This window comes from Pimephales promelas, chromosome 20 (assembly GCF_988280905.1).
Source record: "Pimephales promelas chromosome 20, fPimPro1.hap1.1, whole genome shotgun sequence".
Classification (NCBI taxonomy): Eukaryota; Metazoa; Chordata; class Actinopteri; order Cypriniformes; family Leuciscidae; genus Pimephales; species Pimephales promelas.
Window position 1 is genome coordinate 27190013 of NC_142788.1, and position 23305 is coordinate 27213317.

General features: G+C 35.7%; 1 protein-coding gene across 6 annotated transcripts in view; it reads left to right on the top strand.

Moving 5' to 3' along the window:
• LOC120462826 (uncharacterized) overlaps nt 1-23305 on the top strand; it is a 34569-nt gene that overhangs the window by 7025 nt on the left and 4239 nt on the right. For all 6 annotated transcript variants that reach the window (XM_089124127.1, XM_039651520.2, XM_039651519.2 and 3 more), the window contains 7 exons: nt 6608-6719; nt 9598-9688; nt 11644-11730; nt 16326-16478; nt 22296-22425; nt 22530-22562; nt 22851-22951. In XM_089124127.1, the coding sequence (XP_088980253.1) occupies nt 6608-6719; nt 9598-9688; nt 11644-11730; nt 16326-16478; nt 22296-22425; nt 22530-22562; nt 22851-22951 (707 nt within the window). The remainder of the gene's footprint in view (nt 1-6607; nt 6720-9597; nt 9689-11643; nt 11731-16325; nt 16479-22295; nt 22426-22529; nt 22563-22850; nt 22952-23305) is intronic.

Here is a 23305-nt window from a genome sequence, read left to right on the forward strand (position 1 = left end):
TTCTGCTGTATGTATTGTAGAACACTATCATTCAAAAGTTTGGGGTTGGTAATTTTTATTAATGTTTTTTTTTTTTTAATTAATTTAATGATGCTGAATTTTCAGCATCATTACTCTAGTCTTCAGTGTCTCATGATCCTTCAGAAATCATTCTTATATGCTGATTTGCTGATTATCATGAATATTCATGTCCGAATCTTAAATTGGCTTGTGAAAAAGTATGAACAATACTAACAGTAAGGTTTGCCATTGCAAACACCTTGAATAAACACATGAGCATAAGAAATATCAAGAAACAATTCTCTTTTCTAAAATACTCACAGAGCAGTCTGCTAAAAAGCTTACTTTTCAATTCATAGTCTTTTGTCAAAATATAAAATATCTTCGAATTTAAACCTGGAATCAAACTTTAGCATTATCATTTTGAAAAAAGATAAACAAATAAATGTAGAAATATGTAAGATTTTACTTAACTATTAAGAATGGTTTCCTTTAATTGAAATTAAGCTGAAAAAAAAATATATAAAATAAATATTATATTAAATACATGTTAAAACAAAATTTACAAATGAAAAAGTACTACAACTAAAATAATAATACATTTAAATATAAATATAAAATAGTGTTGTCAAAATGTATATGTTAGATAAGATTAATAATGATTTTGATAGCAATTATAAAAAAACAAAAAATAATAAAAAGCACAAAACAAAATGATTAAACTAAAATAAAAACTGAAAATATATTTTAAAAAGCCAATTAAAAATATTAATAAATACTACAGTAAATTATAAATAATACTAAAATAACAATGGCGTGGTTGATTGAAATTCAGAGTTGCTATAATTTGTAATGAAATAAATATTTTATAATTAGAAAAATGTTATATTTTCAGTGGTGCCTTTTCTCAGACTTTTGGACCTTTGGATTAAGCTTTCTACAAAAATAAAATTGAGTATAGACAGAACAAATGCTCAGGAACAATTTACATATCGACCATCTCTAAAAAAGAGCTCTAAAAGACACAACTAGGTGGCAGTGTTGCATCAAACTGACGGATACACTGCTTGGAAATTGCAGCATAAAAAGTTACTGCAATGTTCCAGTGCCCGCCAACTGATACTAAAGCATGGAATATGTTGATTCATCACACTGGGTTTCAAGTGTTCTGTTGAAAATACCTCTTAGTGATGCGTGTTTCCCAGAAGCCAAGCTTTATCTTAGACAATAATGATGCTGATATTCTCTTAAGCACGTCAGAGGTAGCACAAAACATCTGGTATTTTTGACCACCCTGTTTATTTGGATACAATTTTTTTGCCACTATATGAGACTTGAATAGCTTCAGAAGCTTTGTAAATGCTTTTTGTTTTTACTTAGTGTTTACTGACTCCAAAAAGCATTAAAGATCAAAAAAAATGATTTGCAAATAAAAGTAGGTCCTTGTGATCTCGGCTATTAAAATTTAAAACACCCCTAGAAAATGTTATAAAAAAAATGCTGAGGCCACATTTCGTGCTTTACTGTTGGATTCTACTAGACAAGCACCATTTTATGCAAAATAAAAGACATTTCCACAAGTTTTACCTTAGCTCTTCACAAAGAGGTAAAGCATGGCCTCGTCTACTCGGGAAGAAAAGAGATTGGATTTCAAAAGAGAGCAAATCCTTGTAAATCGGAACGAAAACAATAACACCAGCAGCAGAGTTTCTCTCACAGGTGCCTCAATTAGGGGAGCGCTATGAAAAATGCATGGCACCCTTACTAGCCTATGTGGCAGATATCTCATGCCTTCCAAGTGTCCTCTTCCTCTTCCCCAGTCTCTGACAAGTTGCGACGCTAGGCAATCAGGGCCCAGAGCAACCCCCAGGCAATTTATCTCTCAGCCAGTCTAACACGAAGGGGCAAAGGGCTACGGAGCTCGGCAAAATGATAATGCCTTCTCAGATGAATATTGCATGTTGATCAGTAATAACTCAGCCAGAAAACTCCCCCGACTGCATGAAAAAGGAAAGAGACTCGCGAGGTGATTGAGTTTTTAGGAGTTTTTGAATGACGGCATCTGTGGTTGCGTTTAGCGTGGAAGGAAATGCTCATAGTATTTAACGTCTGCGAATATCACAGAGTTTCACTGAAGCATTACACAAAATACAGACGGTTATAAATGCGATGACTCTTAGCTTTATTCCACAGACACACACTGTAAGCAGATGTAGATTGAAGTTGCTCGGCACACAGATGACTATGCAGTGAAAATATAGATGGAGGAATTATGCGATTGTGCATTTCACTCGTGTCTGGGCCTTATCATAAATCTGCTTTCTATCCCTAAATAGTAGTTTCGGCTAAACTTTACCACCCCTTCGTGTGAATAAATAAACAAAATGACTACAAATCATAGCGCAGTGAGATTTTTTTATTTGAATAAAGTGTCTAGAATGGTTATGTTATGTTATACATATTATTTAAAGTCCTCCCTGTAGCCAATAACTTTATCCCTTCAAACTCATCTTTAATCACCAAAATGACAAATTTTAAAAGTTATTTCGGTCCCACTTTATATTAAGTGGCTTTAAGTACTGTGAACTTACATTAAAACGAATAATTTTATACAATGGACTTATTGTGTACAGCTGACCCATCCCTTACACTTTAACCTACCCATACACCCACACCTGTCCCTAACCCTACTCTCAATAGCAGCAAAAGTGTTTTACAATACAACATGAACACAATAAGTACATTATACTTATTTTTCAATGTAAGTACATAGTACTTAAAGCCACTTAATATAAAGTGGGACCGTTATTTCTTTGAAAAAAATACCTTAAAATAGCTTGAATGTAACTTTATATCCTTGCGTAGTCCAATGAATATGCAAATGAGCCCCGCCTCCACTCACTCACAGCAGCTCAGAGATCCACCCATTGACGATCACACGGTTAATGCGATTGGTTACAAGGTAGTTTGTGTCGTCAGAAACACCAGCAAACAGCAGTTTTAAAGAGAAAATACTTTGCAATAATGTTGACTTATGAATTTACACATGGTTTGTCTTAAAGCACATTAGAAACACCACATAGACATATGAACAACATTAAAAGCTTGATTTTCACAGAAAAAAAATTGTGAGTTGTCTACAGAAGCAGTATTTTAAGAACATTGTACACTACCGTTCAGAATTTGGGGGTCGGTAAGATATTTTATTGCTTTTAAAGTCTTTTATACTCATTAAGGCTGCATTTATTTGATCAAATTTGCAGTAAAACAGTAATATTGTGGAAAAATGACTACAATATAAAATCTAATATGATTTGCTGCTTAAGATATGTTTCTTATTATTATCAAACAGTTGTGCTGCTTAATATTTTTTTTACGGAAACCGTGCTCAATGTTTTATCAGGATTCTTTGAAAAGAACAGCATTTATTTGAAATACAAATTTCTGTCACGAAACTCTAGATGGCGCAGGCTGATTGGTCCTTAACCCTATTCGTTAGCGATCACATCGTTGCCAATAAGCATGCTCCTCATCAATTCAATAATAAACCTGTTTTAACTGAATTTTATATGCTTATTTAGGCTAGTGCCCTGATTTGCACCAGTTTGATCAAAATACATATTAAGTGTATTACCTAGTCTTATTTGTATGGTTGCTGCTTTGTTACAATGCTACCTTAGAAGAAAACTGCATATTTAGGTAGGTGGCCACAGGGCAGTTCATTAGCTTTTGGAACAGACTCATTATGTCCTGTAATATGACTACTTATTTGGCTCTTGCTATATTTTATAGCACACGTAGGTCCTAATAATACAAACTCAAAGACTAATCTAATGCCAGACACTTTTGAGGACTCTGTTGAGACTTTTAACACAACCTTAGAGTCAGCATTAGTGGCTGCGCTTTTATCCAGAGGACAGTTTATTGCTTCGAGGTTGCACTTTCATGTCTCTGAAGATTTAAGACGAGATCTCTGACTTATAATTGTAGGCTTTGGGATCTTTGGTGGCACAGTTTGAGATCTCTTAAACTCAAGAGGTGACACACATGAAATATGAGATTACTAGGAGAAAAAGGTTACGGTCATTGATGTCTTAAATTATATCTCACAATAAACCTTTTCTCCCCATATATAGTTTTGTATATACAGTGGGGTCCAAAAGTCTGAGACTACAATGTAATTGAAAATAGTCAAGAAAATAATCAGAAAGTTTTAGGAATTTGGAAGATTCTGGGATACCATTATTAATGGTATGGGGCTATTTTTCATGGGTTGGCCCTTTACTTTTCCTAATGCTTCAGCATACCAAGACATTTTGGACAATGCTATGCTTCCAACTTTGTGGGCACATTTTAGGTAAGGCCCTTTTCTATTCCAGCATGACTGTGCACAAAGCAAGGCTCATTAAGACATGGTTGGATGTGAAGAACTTGACTGGCCCTCACATAGCCCAGCCCTGACCTCATCCCCATCGAACACCTTTGGGACGAACTGGAACAGATATTGCCTGCCAGACCTCCCCATCCAATACCAATGCTTGACCTCACAAATGCTCTACCAGATAAATGAGAAACTCTTGTGGAAAACTTTTCCAGAATGGAGTGGAAGATGTTATAGCTGCAGAGGGAGGACCAATGTGATGTCATAACAGTCCCCGTTGGTGTAATGGTCATGCTTTTGTCCATATAGTGTTTATTTGTAATGATTTTTTTTTTTTTTTTGCGTTTTTAACTAGAAAGCTGCTAAAGAAAAGCATTTTCACTAATGGTCTCAGACTCTTGGACCCACTATACAGTCATATGAAAAACAAAGCGCACCTTTTTGATATCTATGGTTTTACGTGTCAGGACTTGTTTGACGAGTTCAAAAGCGTGTACTTTCTTTTTCACATGACTATATATGTTCTCTTTCAACCTTTCTTAGAGCTACAGTATAGCTAATGGCTTTAAAGTGAGCATCACTCTTTGAGTCCAGTCCTTGAACAATGATGGTACCACACGGTCTTCATAAATAAAACAAACTGTCCTGCCTATTTCTGAATTGAAGGGCTGGATCATAGTACTCCATTTTAATGTATCTGAACTTTTTTTGCTCCAACTGCTCCAACCACCCATAAAGAACATAAATTGCTAATCGAAAACCCATGATTACAGCTTGAAGACGTTTCATAGGGGTTTGGCTGGTGGTGAGCTACTGGAATCATGAGTGAGGAACGTAGTCTGAAGTCCCTGTTAGCCTCTACAGCTCTGGCTGTTTTCAGTGCAATCACTGAAATAAGATGAACGGCATATAATTGAAACATAAAAGTACTAAATGATGTGTTAATGCAGTGAAGATGTTATTCTCAATCATTTATTTAAATTTTTTCAGTTTAGTATTGGTGAGTTTTTTTAACGGTTGTATGGGATCAAAATCCCACCAAATGTGTTGCGGCCACGGATCAAAAAATAATAAGCGTGATTCAAAAATGTAAAAATATATTGCACAAATTGAAAAATATAATGCAAAATTATCAGAAAAGCAAAGAACGTGGTCATAATAAGCGTCAATCAAAAAATCACAAGCATGACACATTAAAAAATATTTTGCACAAAACTTAAATTCATGTTTTTCGCTCTTCTTGTGTCCTGCGCTTCCAAATGTTGCCGTTCGAATTTCATGTAAATTAGGGCGGGCTTAAGCGTCACCATTGGTCCATAGTTCTAGATTGACACAGAGCCATATATTGAAATATCACATTAATATTCATTAAAATGAGATAAACACAAATATAAATCAAATCAGAACTTTTTCATTTGTTTAGAAGAAAAAAAAACTTGGAATGACTAACTGCTTAAGTGTGCTCACCCTTTTATAATTGAGAATGTGGCAGTGTGCAGAATAAAACAATCATCAAGCTCATGTGGAGTGGGAGTCACATTTTTGTCTTTTTACAAAGAGATTTACTGCGAATACTGATATTAAAACACTTTTCTCGGTCCAGTTAAGCCACAGTGGATAAATTCTAGAGACTCACTCTTAATTTTTGCTGAATCAAATCAATCAAAGTGTTTGTGAATGCTAAATACTCTGTTAATCTGTTTTGTGTTTGTAAGGCTGTTGGCCTCCCATGTTTAGAAGAATGCATGAAATCAGTTTTTCTCGCTTGGCTCATTGCCGAGATGAAATCATGTTAACCATGAAAGAACCTTCCATTCACACAACTAATGGTTTCTCTGTAGTGCAACTTGGTGCAAACAGGAAAAGAGGCTTAACATTGTGATTGTACCCTTGAACCTTGTGCTACTCAATCAAAGTGTGAATATGTTGCTGTAATGAGCGTCATCCCAGCTGCCACAGCTCCCATTTTTTCTGTTTGCAACTTCAGCACAGCTAGGTTTATTAGGTAAAATGAAAATCCCATCAATTCAGGTTTTGTACAATGCAAATCAGCATGCATCTGGCCCTCCCTGGATCATGTATAGAGAGGTAATTAAGCACAACACTTTTGTCTTGGAAATGCGCTTGGAGTTTTTCACCACAGGTGGGGGAGATCTGTGGTCAGGAGAGGTTGTTTCAAGAGTTGTGTGTGTACCTGTGTAAATATATTGCGTATTGTCCCCACAGATATTTTCCTCAAAAGTTTCCCTGTGCATCCAAAAGAGCTCAAGGACAAATTGTTGATTATAAATGAAGAGGAAGGGGGTCTCTCAGACGAGCATATTGCCTCTCTCAGGAGGTAAGAGATACATGGAGACGAGGCAGCCTGCCAAACTCCACACCTGAAACAATAGTTAAATTGAATGTGTATTGATTAATTGTTTGTCTAGTAACACATGCAGACAGATGTCTGTGGCTGTGGTGTTGTTTTGCTGCTTTGATGCTTTTAAGTCAAGTTTTAAAAGCGTGTACAGGAGGTTTATAAATTCCATTTAGATCCAAACTAGGTTATGCTGGTCTCTTTAAAGGGATAGTTCACTTTGAAATTAATTTTTGGTATGTTTTAGCTTACCTCAAGGGCATCTAAGATGTAGGTGTCTTTGTTTCCACAGTATTTTCAATTTTGACATTTTTCAAACCGTTGTTGTCTATCAGTCATACACTGGAGGCTAAGGGGGTCCACCAAAGAGCATGCACAGAGAAGTCAAAATTTAACATGATTTAATGACTCGTAAATGTAAGTACACATTGATGGCCTAAGACACGAAACGAGCGGTTTGTGTGAGAAAACGAACAGCATTTATATCGTTTTTACCTCGTGTAATCCAAGTGATCTGAATCAGTTGTGCAATGTCCAACTGAACCGAACTGAATCAGTTCAATGTTACGCCGGAAGTGATCGCTTGCGTGTGACGTCACTCAATATTTACACGGAGATTTCGGAAGTTTTACCTTTTACTAAACATATTTAGATATACCGAAATCGTCTTCCATTGCGGTTTCCCGTATATCTAAATATGTTTAGTGAAAGTAAAACTTCCGAAATCTGTATAAACAAAGAGTGACGTAGGCGCGCAAGCGATCACTTCCGGCGCATGCGCAGACCGAAGCGCCCGTGCCGTCAGATCATTTTGTCATGGCTATGATTACAAGAGGTAAAAACGATATAAATACTGTTCGTTTTCTCACACAAACCGCTCGTTTCGTGTCTTAGGCCATCAATGTGTGCTTACACTTACGAGTCTTTAAATCGTGTTTCATTTTGACTTCTCTGTGCATGCTCTTTGGTGGACCCCCTTAGCCAGTGTATGACTGACAGACAACAACGGTTTGACTGAAAAATGTCAAAATTGAAAATCCTGTGGAAACAAAGACACCTACATCTTGGATGCCCTTGAGGTAAGCTAAAACATATCAAAAATTAATTTCAAAGTGAACTATCCCTTTAATTGAAAATGATAATTTGACACACAAGACTTTATGGAACTTCTTCAATATGTCTGATGGCGAAACAATTAATTTTCAGCGTCATTACTCCAGTCCTCAGTGTCACATGATCCTTCAGAAATCATTCTAATATGCTGAACTTGTGCTCAAGAAAATTTTTTGATTATTATCAATGCTGAGATTTTTGTTTTGAAACAGTTTTGCTGTTCAATATTATTTTGGAAAGCGTGATCCATTTTTTATTATAAAGAACCATTTATTTGAAATATTTTTTGTAACATAAACAAGAATGAGAACATGCATCCATCATGCCTTGTTACCACTGTGCAGGCTGGTGGTAGGCTCCTTAGTGCCAATTGGGCATCGTTTAAATGCCACGGCCTACCTGAGCATTGTTTCTGACCTTTTCCATCCCTTTATGGCCACCATGTACCCATCCTAATGGATAATGCACCACATTACAAAGCTCGAATCATTTCAAATTGGTTTCTTGAACATGACAGAGTTGACTGTACTAAAATGGCCCCCACAGTCACCAGATCTCAACCCAATAGAGCATCTTTGGGATGTGGTGGAACGGGAGCTGGATGTGCATCCCACAAATCTCCATCAACTGCAAGATGCTATCCTATCAATATGGGCCAAGAATGCTTTCAGCACCTTGTTGAATCAATGCCACGTAGAATGAAGGCAGTTCTGAAGGCGAAAGGGGGTCAAACACAGTTTTAGTATTTAGTAAAAAAATTCTTGTCCATGTTATTAGTTAATGACCCTTTTATAAAATATGCGGTTGAGATCAGCAGACCAGCAGAGTGAGGTCTGTGTTTTGTAAGATACTCCAGTGGTAGATGTAATGAAGACCACAGAGACCACGAGAAGTCACGGCCAGTTCATGTTGAGGAAGACACCGTAGCGTTGCTTTAATGCTAATATAAAAGAACATATGCCAGGCTCTCTTAACAGAACAGCCTGCTTATAAAAGTTTTATCTGATGTATTTGAGGAAAAGGAAACTATTGAGTTGCCCTGAGGGAAGCTGGAGAAATGCTTTCTCCTCTGCATTTGACTGCAAGAATCATCCTTAAATGACTCGTGGAGGCATAATCTAATGTACCTACTGTGATTTATATTTATTTAGCCAAATACGATGGAAATCTTAAGTGCGGCCACATGGGCTTCTGAAAACAATCTTAATCGAGATGGTCCCAGCTGAAACTGCAATATTAATGGTGGCTTTAGTTAGCTTGTTTCTCCATCAGAACATCCTTGGGCTCATGAAATAGTCAGTGTGGTATGGATTTGAAACACACTAAAACGACCTGAACACAGGTCCATTTTGCAGGTGAGCGGAGTTCAAACAGGGATGCAAGTCAGGTACAGCCAAACATCAACTACCTGAGCACTTTATACAAGCTGACTGCAACTTGGCTTTTAATCAACCTCTGTTTCTCGGGCCACTGCAAATCAGAGTAGCATGCGCCCTTTTAAGAGGACTAGATGGAGAGATGCAAAGAGAAAAGGAGGCAATCTTGGAGGAGAAAATAGGCTCGCTTGGCAGTCAACTTGTAAAAAAGAAACAAGGGTTGTGTGACATCCTTTTAGAATCGTGCACACTTAAAATGGTCATCTATGAAGCATTTATGAAGCAGAAAGTTTGGACCGGTGTAAAACTAAATGAGGGCAGACATTTCAGTGCTTTGCCATGTTTTTATTTGTTGTTTTCTTCATCAGATACGTGCCCACCGCAGATGACATTGAGATGTATAAATCAAATAAAGGAGACTTGACTGAACTGCATGTGGTGGACCAGTACATGATGGAGGTAATCGCTGAAATAATGGATGTAATATACAGTATGTATGTGTGTGTGTGTGTACATTTCAAATCAACATAAATTGAAGAAATGTATACTATTATATACTACCATCTTTGCAAATACATGGGTCCCTATTTTAAGCATCTAAGCGCACACTTAGTTCGTGTCCGAATCCACTTTTCCTAGTTTAATGACGGGAATAATGGTCAGTGTGCCCAGTGCATGGTCTAAAAGTGTTGTGCCTATTTTCTTAATGAGTAATTTTGGACATAACATGCAAAAAACAATCAGAGTCTCATTTCCCATTCCCTTTAAATGCCAGTTGCGCTCGTAACATGGCGTATTCGCTATTTACATGCCAATAATGCTAGTGTATGAAAGGCCCCATGATGTGTAAGTACTTTATAAATACTAAGAATTGTGTCTTCACATTTATTTTGTATTACTGTTTGAGAAAATGTGCTTAATATCACAATTCTAAATTAAAATTGATGCAAAACAAGTTTCAATTGCGAAATATAATTTCTTATTTTATTTGCTATGTTCTTAAAAGGCTTCATGAGATTCATCCAGACATTGTTGTTGACATCATTAATGACTATACTCTGCATTTTATAGAAGCGTCCCATCTCTCATGTATTTTAATCCGCATTATACATTACCTACAGATTCTGGGCCATGTGCACACTGCACAGGGCCATGTTTTCATGTGTCTAAGTGCATCGAATTTTTCTGATCCTCATTATGTGGAAAAATCCATGAGGGGATTTAATTTGACAGCTGTTGGTTTGAATTCTTAACCTTCATCTTCACACTGCAAATGAACCACACGTCTCTTTTTAAGAGACTTTAGCACTTGCTGTCTTCTGTTTCCAATTTTAACAACCGTGGACATGCCGTTTGTGATGCATTAATCACAGTGCTAGTCCGTTCCAAAGTTTTGAGGCTGGAATTTATAGAAGTGATTTTTAGTGTTTCACGATTTTTGGCAAACATCGTTCCTGCATAATGAGATCTTACTAGAACACCTTCCAGCAGTGGTGGTCACTTTGCATCAGAAATGTGAGATACATAATTTATAAAACATGTAAAATATAAATATCTTTACCTTGAAATATATATGTGCGTGTAGAACCTCAGTGTAATACGTGATGTGTTGTATTTCAGCTGATATCTGGGAACCTGTTGAATGTGTATGAATGAATCTCAGGCAAAAACATGTCATATTTCACCCCAATATTAAAAGACTAAAATTATATAAAATGTTCTGTTTAATAAAAACAATAATAGGATAACAATAATATTAATAGTTTAATAATAGGATCATTGTTTTTTTTTTGTTTTTTAACATTGTGACATTATTTTCATGAAAATTAAGTTTAATTCCTGCCAAATTCTCAAAAGGATATAATGCACAACAATCTATTCATTACCATAATGTGAGAAATTATATATATATATATATATATATATATATATATATATATATATTTTTTTTTTTAAATAGAAAAATACTTAAATATCCAAAGGTGTTTTGTACCCCCTGTACTACAACTAATTTACTGATTTTATTAAAATAGAATTGATATTAAAAATAATGAGAATGAAAAAATAAACAATAATTTTTTTTTTTTCATGAAAATAATGTATCAAAGTGCAAAAACATTATACATCTACATATACTAGTATATTTTAATATTTAGTTAATTAATTAATAAATGCTATAAAAATGTATTGTTCAATGTTACTACATGATTCCTATGCATGCATTAACAAATTTTAACATGTAGAATCCTATAGAGTCCTTTTTTGGTTTTTGTTTGCTTTTGGTGTGAAATATGACCTGGATTATTTCATTTTCAATTTGTGAGATTCACCCGTACGAACCACGCAGAGCATGTGTGAAGGTGTCACTGCATATCTTTGTGACATATCTTTGTGATTTATCACCTCTTCCTCAGATGTGTAACATCCCGGACCTGAGCGCCCGCCTGGACCTGCTGCTCACGCTGCGAGAGCTGCCCATCTGTATGGAGGACCTCACGCCGGTCAGACTCGCATTACAAACACCTCATATGCACCTGTCAGTCATGTTTGTGTCAGCCTGTCTCGGTTGCTCTTTTTCTTTTGCCTCTCTGTTTCTGAATTACTTACCAATAGGGCTCATTCTCATTTTTTTCCAGATGATACAAGAAAAGAGAGGCACTTTTGGATGCATTCATTATTACCTTTAAGTTATGATAAACAGCATGTGGTGTGTGCGTGTATTCATTTGCATGTTTGTGTTTGTGCTGGCATTTGTTTCGCAGTTAGGATAGTACTGCACTGATGATTATTTATGATTGACAGAAGAAGAAAATGAAAAGTTTGTTTGTGGAAAAGCAATCTCATGTGAACTCGGGTCTCACAGTACGTCTGGAGGAAATCAGTATTAAAGCTTCGCAACAGTGGCTCCTGAGGCACACGGCTGAACGAAGGGGGATGTAAAAAAGCAAAGAGAAGGAATAAAAAAGATAATTTACTAATGCAAAAGATAATCTTGTCAGCTTGGTGCTTGGAAAAAAAAAAATGAAATGGACTTTAGGTGAAAAAAGAATCATGCATTAATACACAGGGGCTCTGTTCCCAACGAATCAGCACTTAGAGTGGGCTGAAGGAGTTCCTAATGGCAAATTTCCTTCAAGTCATTTATTAGTTAGAGAGAGGTAGTGCCGAGGAGAAGGAGATGTAACCCAAAGAGCACTCTGAAGGCTTTTTCTACCTGTGAGTAAAAAAAAAAGTTGTAAATCCCTCTTGTACTTTCAATGCATCTCAAAAGTTCTTTTTTATTTGAGTCTCTTAAACCCACCTGACTCTCACTCTCATGTTAAGTGCTCCGAAATCCCTGTAATGAACTAATGTAGTGTTTTAAAGGGATGCGAGATGTGACATTCGTCTTCTGAAGCTTTTTCTGTGTGAACAGATGATTATGTACTTGGACAGAGGGCTGGAAGTTTAAGCCAGTAAGTGTGGAGAGGTCCAGAGGTTATGGGTGTTGTATGGCATCGGAATAGGCTTGACTCAGCATTTGTGTGTCAGTAAGGGCTTACGTTTTTTTCGCCTCAGGGAATTGACAGCTTTTTTAGCCGATGTTGCTGTTCTGTCCACCTTGCTCGGCTCGTGGTGTCACTGACTTTCGTCAAAGATGCCAGATTTGAATTGTTCCCACTTTGACGAAAATGTGAAAAATGAACAGTTGTATTTGTATTATCTATAAATGAATACTGTAACAAATGAATTTGCTCATTGTTAGTTAATTTGTATGTAATGCATTAGCCAACATTTAACTAATGGGCCTTTATTGTGAAGTGTTAGCCATATTTCTATAAAACTTTACAAGTTCAGTTAATGCCGTAAGTGTAATGAACTAACAATGAACAGCATTTATGAATCTAAGTTCATTTTAATCTATAAATGAAGAGTTCAGATGCAAAAGCCTCTAAATGCCATTTGAAATTTTCTTCTTTAATGATGATTTTTTTATCAAACTTCAGTAATTTCACTTAAATAACAATTAATAGGTAATTATCATTGCCATTTAAGTGAAATTACTGAACTTAAATAAACAAGTTTGATAAAAACCATCATTAAAGAAGAAAATTTCAAATGGCATTTAGAGGCTTTTGCATCTGAACTCTTCAAATATACTATTAGTCATTGTTAATGTGTGTTTATCCTTAACAAGTTAATGTTAATGTCTTTTAGAAATTAACTTTCTATTGCCATGCTGAACCTTAGGTCTGATAATGCTTATTTTCCTAATCTTCCGCTATTTGCTGTTTTTCTGGTAACCTTTTATTAGATTCATGTTAACAAGCATTAAAATGCGAAGTATTTCTGAAATGCAACATTATTTACAACAGAAATCTAAAATTCCTTAATAGCTATTTGGTTAGGGCTTAAAGAAAACATTGGTACCTAGTCAACCGTTCTCTGAGATTTGTTTTCATGATAATCGAATGTAAAGAGTTTGTTTAGTGTATAACGCTAGTACTGGGGGCATTTACTAAGTAAAAAGATATCGCTAGTTTATACCACTAACAAGGCTCAAAATAGCCCCACACTAACGCAGTAACATAATGAGGGTCCATACATGCAAAACAAAGCATTGAAAACTTTGTAAGTGTACAGACCGTTTAATAAGAAGATACTTTATAAAGACAGTCCACTTCAAGTATACAGACAGGACGTAAACGGATAATTCACCAAAATTAGAAAATTCTTTCATCTTTTACTTACTCTCATATCGTTTCAAACCGATATGACTTTCCTCTGTTGAACATGCATTTTTTGTCAATACAGTGAAAGTCAATGGGGTCCAAATGTTGTCAGTGTTTATTTTGACCCGAACTTTCTTCAAAATGTCTTCTTTTGTGTTGTGAAAGTCATACAGGTTTCGAATGTCACGAGTCATCATGTTTGGGTGATCTTATCCCTTTTAAGACCCACGCTATATTTGTGTCTGAAAATGTTATAGTGTTAACTTTGGACCCCAAGAAAAGGTCTTCCATTGTTAAGAGCTCCCAAAACAAGTGCTCAGGCTTCTGTTTCCACACCTGCTATTAAATCCATAGGATTGTCTGACATGGTTGACTTTTTAAACTTGTAACATTAAGGCGGATTTAGCCACCATCTGACAGGCTGGGTGCTATAGAGTGGAAAATTGGTCTGGCTTAGAGTGGGGAATACTGAAGAGCTCTCTATGTGTGTTGTGCTTTGTCTAAAAGCTGTCTGAGGAATGCTAACTCCTTGTGGCATTGTGAGCTTTTAGTAAACAGAGAGCGTGCAATGCTCAAAGAGCTCACGAGGTTACCGAAACACAGGAGTTTGAGAGAACTAGAGTAAAAAAAACAAATGCAAGAAGATCACTCATTTTGAGTGTTGGAAAGAAGCTTAGCGGAAGCTTCAACCCACTGGGACTTGATTAGCATTGGGTTAAATTAGTGTTTAAAGGTGTGAATCACCAGGTAGATATGAAGGAGAGGGCTCAAAGGTAATGGATTGAGGCTGAGGTTGCGAATGCGATGGAAATAGATGAGCATATGGTCGAATGGTTTGTCTCTTATTTCGTAGACGTCAACTCAAGCTGTGTGTCTGGACTTTTTCCTGTCTCTGCTGTTGCTCTTTGCTCAGGGGTTCAGTACACCAGATTGTTAGACGGGTTGAAAAAGAAACGGATGGCTCACAATGCCGTTCGCAAACCTGTTAATCCCAAGGGCTTTGCCCCATGAGAACCATAAACTTGTTACTAATATGAATGTTAATCAGACAGCCTCAATTAATATGGTATATCTAATTTGATGAAGTTAATTGGAAGTAATCCAGTGTGGTTCTTGGAATATTTTACTGATTCAATCTGTATCCTGATCCACTGTAAGTTTAGTTTTCACAAATGCAATTTATTTCTATTTATGCATTTTGGTATCTGTACATCCAGGGCTTGACATTAACACCCGCCTACCTGTATTTCAGCAGTGGCGTGTAACGCAGTCACTCCTATAGCCACTTTTGCGGCTTGAATTTTATATATAATATACATTTTTCAGTTGTAGTCTTTTAAAAGGGCACCTGAAATAATAAACTAAGTGTAATGTGTTGTCAAAAATACAGATTTTTCGATACATATCAATACTGAAATATCTGAAATGCTTTCAATGCTCATTTTCCGGACACCAGCATCTCTCCGACAGCGAGTCACACACAAACCCGCCTCGTCTCACTCACTCGATTCATTTGCTCCGGATGAATATTGTAGGATACAAGGCTTGAATTTCAGCATGGAGTTGCTTGTTTTGATCATAATTTCACTCATTCCTACAAATTTTGATATTGTTTATTTATTTTTAATTTTATTCTATATTCTGACCTGTGAATCACTTCATTCGTTCACTCTCTAAAATGTTTTTATATTATAATAATTCATTATGTTATTATTTATTTCATCACCACAGCTGTTATTGCATTAGCCAGCATTTATTTAAAAAGAAAAGACGCATTACTTACAACAGTAGCTGATGAAATAGCTGTTATTTTTCCTGAGATGATGTTAGCTGAATGTTGTTGCATAGGTCGAATAAGCCATTATATTTTAATAAATAATTACAAACAATATATATATATTTTTTTTAAATGTTACTTGCATTAAAGAAGAAAACAGGGTCAATTTTGATTTCACGTTGCTTTAAATAGATAATTCACTGGCACCATTTTCTGTAATATCAATCTTAGTCATACACCATCCTGTTCAGAGTTTTGATTTGGCACGTATACTTGTCTAGCTCTCTTTGCAATAGCACTGATTTAAGTGTCTTGTTGACGAATGGCAGTCGTTGATTGTACCTTATACTTGTTACCTCAGTAAGAACCCCTTAACCTAACGGCTATCAATCCTCAGGTTATCTTTCTTTCCAGCTTCAAATAATATATTACAGCACTTCCAATGTAGGCTCTGATACACACTTGACAAGAACGGTCTGTGTCAACAAGACCGCTGAGAAATCCGGCTGTGCTTAAGTGTCTGTGGCCGTTAAGTGAGAGGCAGGGAAAAGTTTGCAGTTGGATTAGTTGGAGATGACATGTTCTGGCCTCTCTGTTTGTCTTGCAGCTGATTATCCAGAAGATCCGCATGTGCCAGCAGCTGTGGGCTTGTGAGCCATTTGTCAGTGTGCTGGAGTACCTTCTGGCCGTGGGCAATTACCTCAACCAGAACGCAGGCAAGGACAGGACCAAGGGATTCCGCCTCTCATCCTTAACTAAGGTAGGACCCGCACCGCCAGCAAATGACCTTTGGGCAATGGCGAGGAGAGCAGGGCAAATAAAACATCTTATTGACATACAGGTTGTATTTCTCTCTCTTTTTCATTCTTTGTTCTATCTGTTTAGCCTTGGTAACAGCATTAAGGGTAACTAATAATATGAGTTATGGTTTTCCTGTTTTCAGGAAGTAGCTGTCTCTGTTTTTAGTCACAATGTGTTGTACACACAGCTTTTCACACAAATGAACCAAAAAAATCTACTGAAATACACTCTCACATATTCTTCCATTCAAAACCAGTAGTATTTTTTTTAAAGAAATAAATACTTTTATTCAGCAAAGTTGAGTCATAGAATCCTTAAAAAAGTAGTCATAGAAAAAGTAGTCATTCAGTCATAGAATCCTTAAAAAAATGCAATGTGCTGTCCACAACATTGATAATAATAATAATAATAATAATAATAAATGTTTCTTGAGCATAAAATCATCATATTAGAATGATTTATGAAGGATCATGTGACGATAAAGAGTAATGATGCTGAAAATTGGTGCGCATTACTGATAAATTAATTAATTAATTGATATTGCGATTTATTTATTTATTTATTTTATTTATTTATTTATTTTTAATTAATTTTAGCTTGGATTTAATATTGTTCCTTAAGAATAAAAACAGTATTTTGTAAATGTATTAAAAAATATTCATATATGTATTAAAAAATATTCATATAAAAAATATTCATATATAAACTTATATATATAAAATATATAAACTACTTCATTGGAGTGAGCAATTGCTTTTTTTTTTTTTGTAGTTTCAAAAGCATAAATCATTGCTTTACAACCGCAGGGATTATGGTCAGTCTGTCTTTAAACATTAATGCTAAAAATCTGTTTACTTATAAAGTGAATAAGATTTTAAATTCTACCAAGACTCAAAAACAAGAAATACAAAATGAATGAGTGAAGTAATTACTCTTAATTATAGATACCTAATTTACGCATGAGTGACGTACCTAAACAAGTCATCACGACAGAACTAACGCAAAGCTAGTATTTCCAGAACCCTGTTGTTGCATTCAGTTATGATGCATTGCATGGCATATATGTACTGTGACGTGTATCAAATTTCAACAATTCCCAATAGGTTTGTCATGTTTATATGACTCCATCCACTACATAAATCAGACATGCAGTACCTATGAGTTTCTCTTTGTTGTTCATTTCTACAAACTCTTGCCGCAGAGGCCCAATTCATTAGCCACACGGCATGGCTTTTTTCCCGAGCTCGCTGAGTCATTAGCGACACATGGTGGTAATTTGTATCGATTTTTTTCCGGCCAGGATGCTGTAAACCCAGTTCCTCAGTAGCAAGATTTAAGGGCACTTCCAGAATAAGCTGAATGACTTCCTCCTTTGCTAATGAGTGCAGCATCTCTGTGATTCCTCCATAGAAACACAACATTCTCACTCTATAATGAAGTACAGGGCAGTTACAATTTTCAAAAATATAATTTAATATATCATATTTTTGTTACCAGTGTAATGAAATCTGAAGGTATCACAACATTTAAGACCAATATGTACTTACAGGCTGATTCTGATTGGTCATTTGTAGAATTTTACAGTCAGATAATTTTGTATAATCACAGCTAAATATAAATAACTGTTGTTTTATGTATCTTTTAAATCCCATCTCTTCTTTTCCCATCATATAAAATAACTTGAAATCAATATTTAATACACTACCAATCAAAGGTTTTTTTTTATGTTTTTGAAAGTCTTTTATGCTCACCAAGGCTGCATTTATTTGACCAAAAATCCTGCAGAAACAGTAATATTGTAAAATATTATTACAATTTAAAATAATTATTTTCTATTTTAATATATTTTATTATGTAATTTATTCCTGTGATGCAAAATTGAATTTTCAGCATCATTACTCCGGTCTTCAGTGTCACATGATCCTTCAGAAATCATTCTAATATGATGATTTGCTGCTCAAGAAACATTTATTATTATTATCAATGTTGAAAACCGTTGTGCTGCTTCATATTTTTGTGGAAACCATGATCATTTTTCCTTCTTTCCGTTATTTTCATCAATATTAATGCATCCTTGCTGAATAAAAGTCAAGAATCTTACTCACCCAAAACTTTTGGACTTTTTGAAACTGATCCTTTTTGAACTAAGCCTAAGCTTCGAACAAACAGTGTATTTGATGCCTCCAGGTCATCTTATAGTTCTGTAGAATGGGTCCGGGGATTGAAATGGTAAACAAAACAAACTGGAAACAGAGGATAGCCCAATTTTCCACCCATCTGAAGATTAGCATTTAGCCCCCTGTGAGTTTTAAATTAGCGGCTGTTGAAATTGTTGCAGTGGTTTCATGTCTACATGCATTACCATAAAGAATGGGTCTAGAGAGCTTGATATATCACCACTCTTGTTCTCTACAGGCCTCTTCATATGAAGATCGGTTGAAACAATCACTCTTGAACATGCTCTCTGGTTTTTGTAGCATGCACACTCACTTTACATATTATTTCTTTTAAGAGGATGCAATTTAGATAAGATTGTTTTGTGTTTAGCACTATTTTATGAATTTTCAGTGCTTAAAGGGATAGGTCACCCAAAATGTTTTATTCTGTTATCATTTACCTTTTTGGTGCGTAAATGATACGCCACTGTTGCTGGGCGTTGGGGACGTTTAATTTAATATTCAATATATCTGCCTAAAGAAATTCATACAGGTTTGAAACAAGGGTGAGGAAGTGATTTAATTTTTGGGTGAACTGTCCCTTTAAATGATCCACATTACCATTTAAACCTTTGTGAAATAGCAACTATATTTATTCTGCATGATGAATCAAGACATCCATTCCTTATCATTATTACCCTTTAGCTTGCTGTACAAATTCCCAATCTTTAAAAGCATTGCTGCGGTACTCCAACAGCATTTTTATTGTCTGTGTGGTTAATCAGAGAGCAGAACCTTCAGATGTCAAGGAGATCCTTTTGGAAAAACGTTAACTGGTTTTTCTCATGTGCACAATAGAGGTGCTCTTTGGTACAAGGACATTATCTTCCATTTTTAGTTGATGGTAATATGCACGTGGGTGTTGAATTGTCAAACCTCGCTCTTTTTCTGGCCTTGGGCAAGGTATTGGTATTCAGAAATGCGTGCATGTGCATGCATAAATACTCACAAATGCACACTCACACCCAAGATAAATATTTGTTTACCTGATCCTCTAAATATATAACACCCTCTGGTCAGATGGGATATATGACCAACCGTTCCCAAACCTCTGCCCTACTGCCAACATAAGAAAGCATCCCGATTGTCATGGAACCTTATAAGTGACCAATTTGTCACACAAATAGCACTCGGCACTTGACCGACAATTGATTCCTATAGAATTTTTTGTTGCTAATGGCATTAATAAGCATTACAACACAAATATAAATCAATAAATATTTATATACTTTTATTTATTTTATATTATATTAAATATATATTTTATTTATTTTATTCACTTAGTTTGTCACAATGCAATTCTGGGAATGCCTTCACTGCAATAAAGAGTTGGGGTTCTATATTTGAAGAGTTCAGATGCAAAAGCCTCTAAATGCCATTTGAAATTTTCTTCTTTAATGACGATTTTTATCAAACTTGTATATTTAAGTTCAGTAATTTCACTTAAATAACAATTAATAGGTAATTATCATTGCCATTTAAGTGAAATCACTGAACTTAAATATGCAAGCTTGATAAAAATGATCATTCTAGAAGAAAATTTCAAATGGCACATTAGAGGCTTTTGCATCTGAACTCTTCATATGAAGCATAGAGTTCTTTACTCAACTCCAAAGAAACTTTTATGCTAAAAAAAAGGTTCTATAATGACAAGAAAGAACCCTTTTGGCACAAAGGTTCTTTATAGGCTATTGTTCATTCATATGGTACATTATTCTGCAACATTTTGTTGTTAAATTATTGTTTATTAAACTGTTGTAGTAACTTAATATCACATTTTAATCATGCTGTTTATTTTGGAGGAGAAAAACTAAAATGGCACTCTTCGTGTGATATTGATTAACTTCATAAAATTATATAAATATGTACATTTTCTAACCATTCTAATCATTCTCATGCATTCATAAATACATTATGAATGTATTTATTGATGTTTTATTTATTTGTTTAATTATTGATGTTTGTCAATAATATGAAATATTTAATCCGGAAAGGACAAAACAAATGATAATGAATGAACCCAAAAGGTTCCATATAGAACATTTTTCCTGATTGCAAAGAACCCTAAAGTGTTCTTATTAAAGATGAACTGAACTGAAATTTGAGAAAAGGTGATATAACAGATGTATTTTATTTATTCTCATTGGTACAATTTTTAAAATGGCAGAATTTGTTAAAAGGGATAAAATAGTACATTGAAAGTGTTGTTTTTGGTGCACGGGCGCCGCCATGTTGGATTTCAACGTTCGACTACGTCACTGGCATGGTAAGCCACTCCGTTGCCTACCCGCACCAGCAGAACAGCCGTAGCTTGTAAACAGTCTGAGGCTCGCTGACATGGCTGAGGAAACAGATTTTTTAGCGACACACTATTTAGAGATGTGTACTTTCGTCAATGAGTACATGAAACGTCTGACAATGCATGAAATGTTTTATTTACACAAGTTACAAGTTCAATGCATCACGTTAACGTTACTCGAATCCTTGATATTCGGGTGAGGGGGAAAAGATCCCTGATGTATAGTTTACTGTAAAGGATGGGATTCTCCTTCCTAAATGCACCCTCGCCCATAGAGTGAACTGCCAGTACGTTGTTAATCTAAACAATCTGAGAAAAGTATAACAAGTTAGCCCAGCCGTCACCTATTCGTAAAATACCCTGCTACTTATGGGGCGCTCGCGTCTCAGCTCGGACATCCATTAGAGACAGCATAGCCTCCTTCAACACGTTTCTCTCACCGAACAGCATCCGAAATGAACGGTGCATGGTGATGCATTTTTCGCCGATCAATAAATGTCCATGTTGACCTCTCTGCAACAGATCGTCTCCGTGCAGTGTCTATGCTCCACAGCGCTCGCGCCCACAGTCACTTTCCCCCTAACGATCCTGTACTGCAAGTGAAGCCTGAAACTGATCGTCCTCCATGTGGTGGTCGTCAGACACTACCGGCCTGTCCCTCACGGGCTCAAATGCGTAATCCATGCCGTTAAAAGTGCTCATTTTCGTCTGTGTATACAGGACCTACAGCTGTTGTCTATGGCGTTCCGCGGGTCCTACCATGCCAGTGACGTCATCGGAACTGCCAGCGCAAACAAGCGCAATTTTGCGTTGCTTAAAAAAGCTATATTAATATATATTTTAAAAAAATGTTTAGTGTAATTTATTTTTAATTGTCATAAACAACACGTTTTCAAAGTCGAAATTTTTCAGTTCAGTTCATCTTTAATTAACCCTTAAAAAGGGTTCTGTATAGAACTTTTAGGGTTTCCAAATACGTAGCGCTGATAGAACCTTTTCTTCTAAGAGTGTATACTGTATATATATTCATATATATATGAATATGAATTGTATTAAATTAAATTTTTATTAACTTTAATTTTTATTATTTTTTTCTGTATTTTATGGAGTACAAAGTGTCAAAAAAGTGTCTATGATGCATTAAAATGCTCCCTCCATAGGCAGCTCAATAGGTTTCGGAAAACACATGAATGTACCATCTTCTTTTCAAGTGCAGGTGCATGGATAAACACAATCATTATTTTTCCCTTCCTTTTTCCAGCTTTCTCAGCTGCGCGGGAACAATCGGAAGTTCACCTTGCTGCATGCCCTTGTGGAGCAGATCATGTTGCGAGAACCACGTTTGGCCACCTTTTTCCTGGAGCTTGCAGAATTCGAGACTGCTTCTGGCGGTACTCTAATCAAAATTTCATTGGAAGGGAAGATGTGATAGATGTTTTTGGGGTTGATTTGATTGAAAGCCTTCTGATTGTGTGATTCTGTGGTTTTCCTGCAGCTTCGGTTAAAGGTCTTACAGCTGAGGTGGATGGTACGTGGTCTTATCTGATGTTTTCTGCACCAAACTTGTTTTGTAGATGCATGATTGAGCACTTTTGCTTTCAGAGTATCAACAAACCCTTTCACTGTTATATTCAAGTGTGGTCAGGCATTTCATACAATTTATAACTTTTTAATCAGCAGAGCGTTCGATTCAAACCTGTTGCTGCTTGGCTTGCTTGGGCATTAATGCATGAAAGCATTGCAATTTTATTCATAGAGTTTAGCTACTCCATTAAAAATTTCCTCAAACAGAGATCCCCCCCTTCTCACTATTTAGTTGTGAAGAACGAGTTTCAGAAAGTCATCCAGTACAGGAAAGCACAAAAACGGAAAAACACAGCGGCCAATCAGCACCCCAAATTCATCAAAGACTTGAAGGTAAATTTACTGGTTTACCCAATTATTTTTGCTTTGTTGTTGTACATCACATACAAAATATAGATATTAAAGGTGTAGTTCACTTTTAAAAAAACTTAAGGTTTTTGATGAAAACATTCCAGTATTTTTCTCAATATAATGCACTTTACTGGTAACCAAACGGTTCAAGGTCCAAAAGACAGTTTCAGTGCAAACTGTTCAAAGGGCTTTAAACGATTCCAGATGATGAATAAGGGTCTTATCAAGCAAAACGATCGCTCATTTAAAAAAAAAAAATAACAAAGTTTAAGTTTTATAAGCTCAAATGGTCGCCTTGCTCTGTTTGGACCTTGAACCGTTTGGTTCCCATTGAAG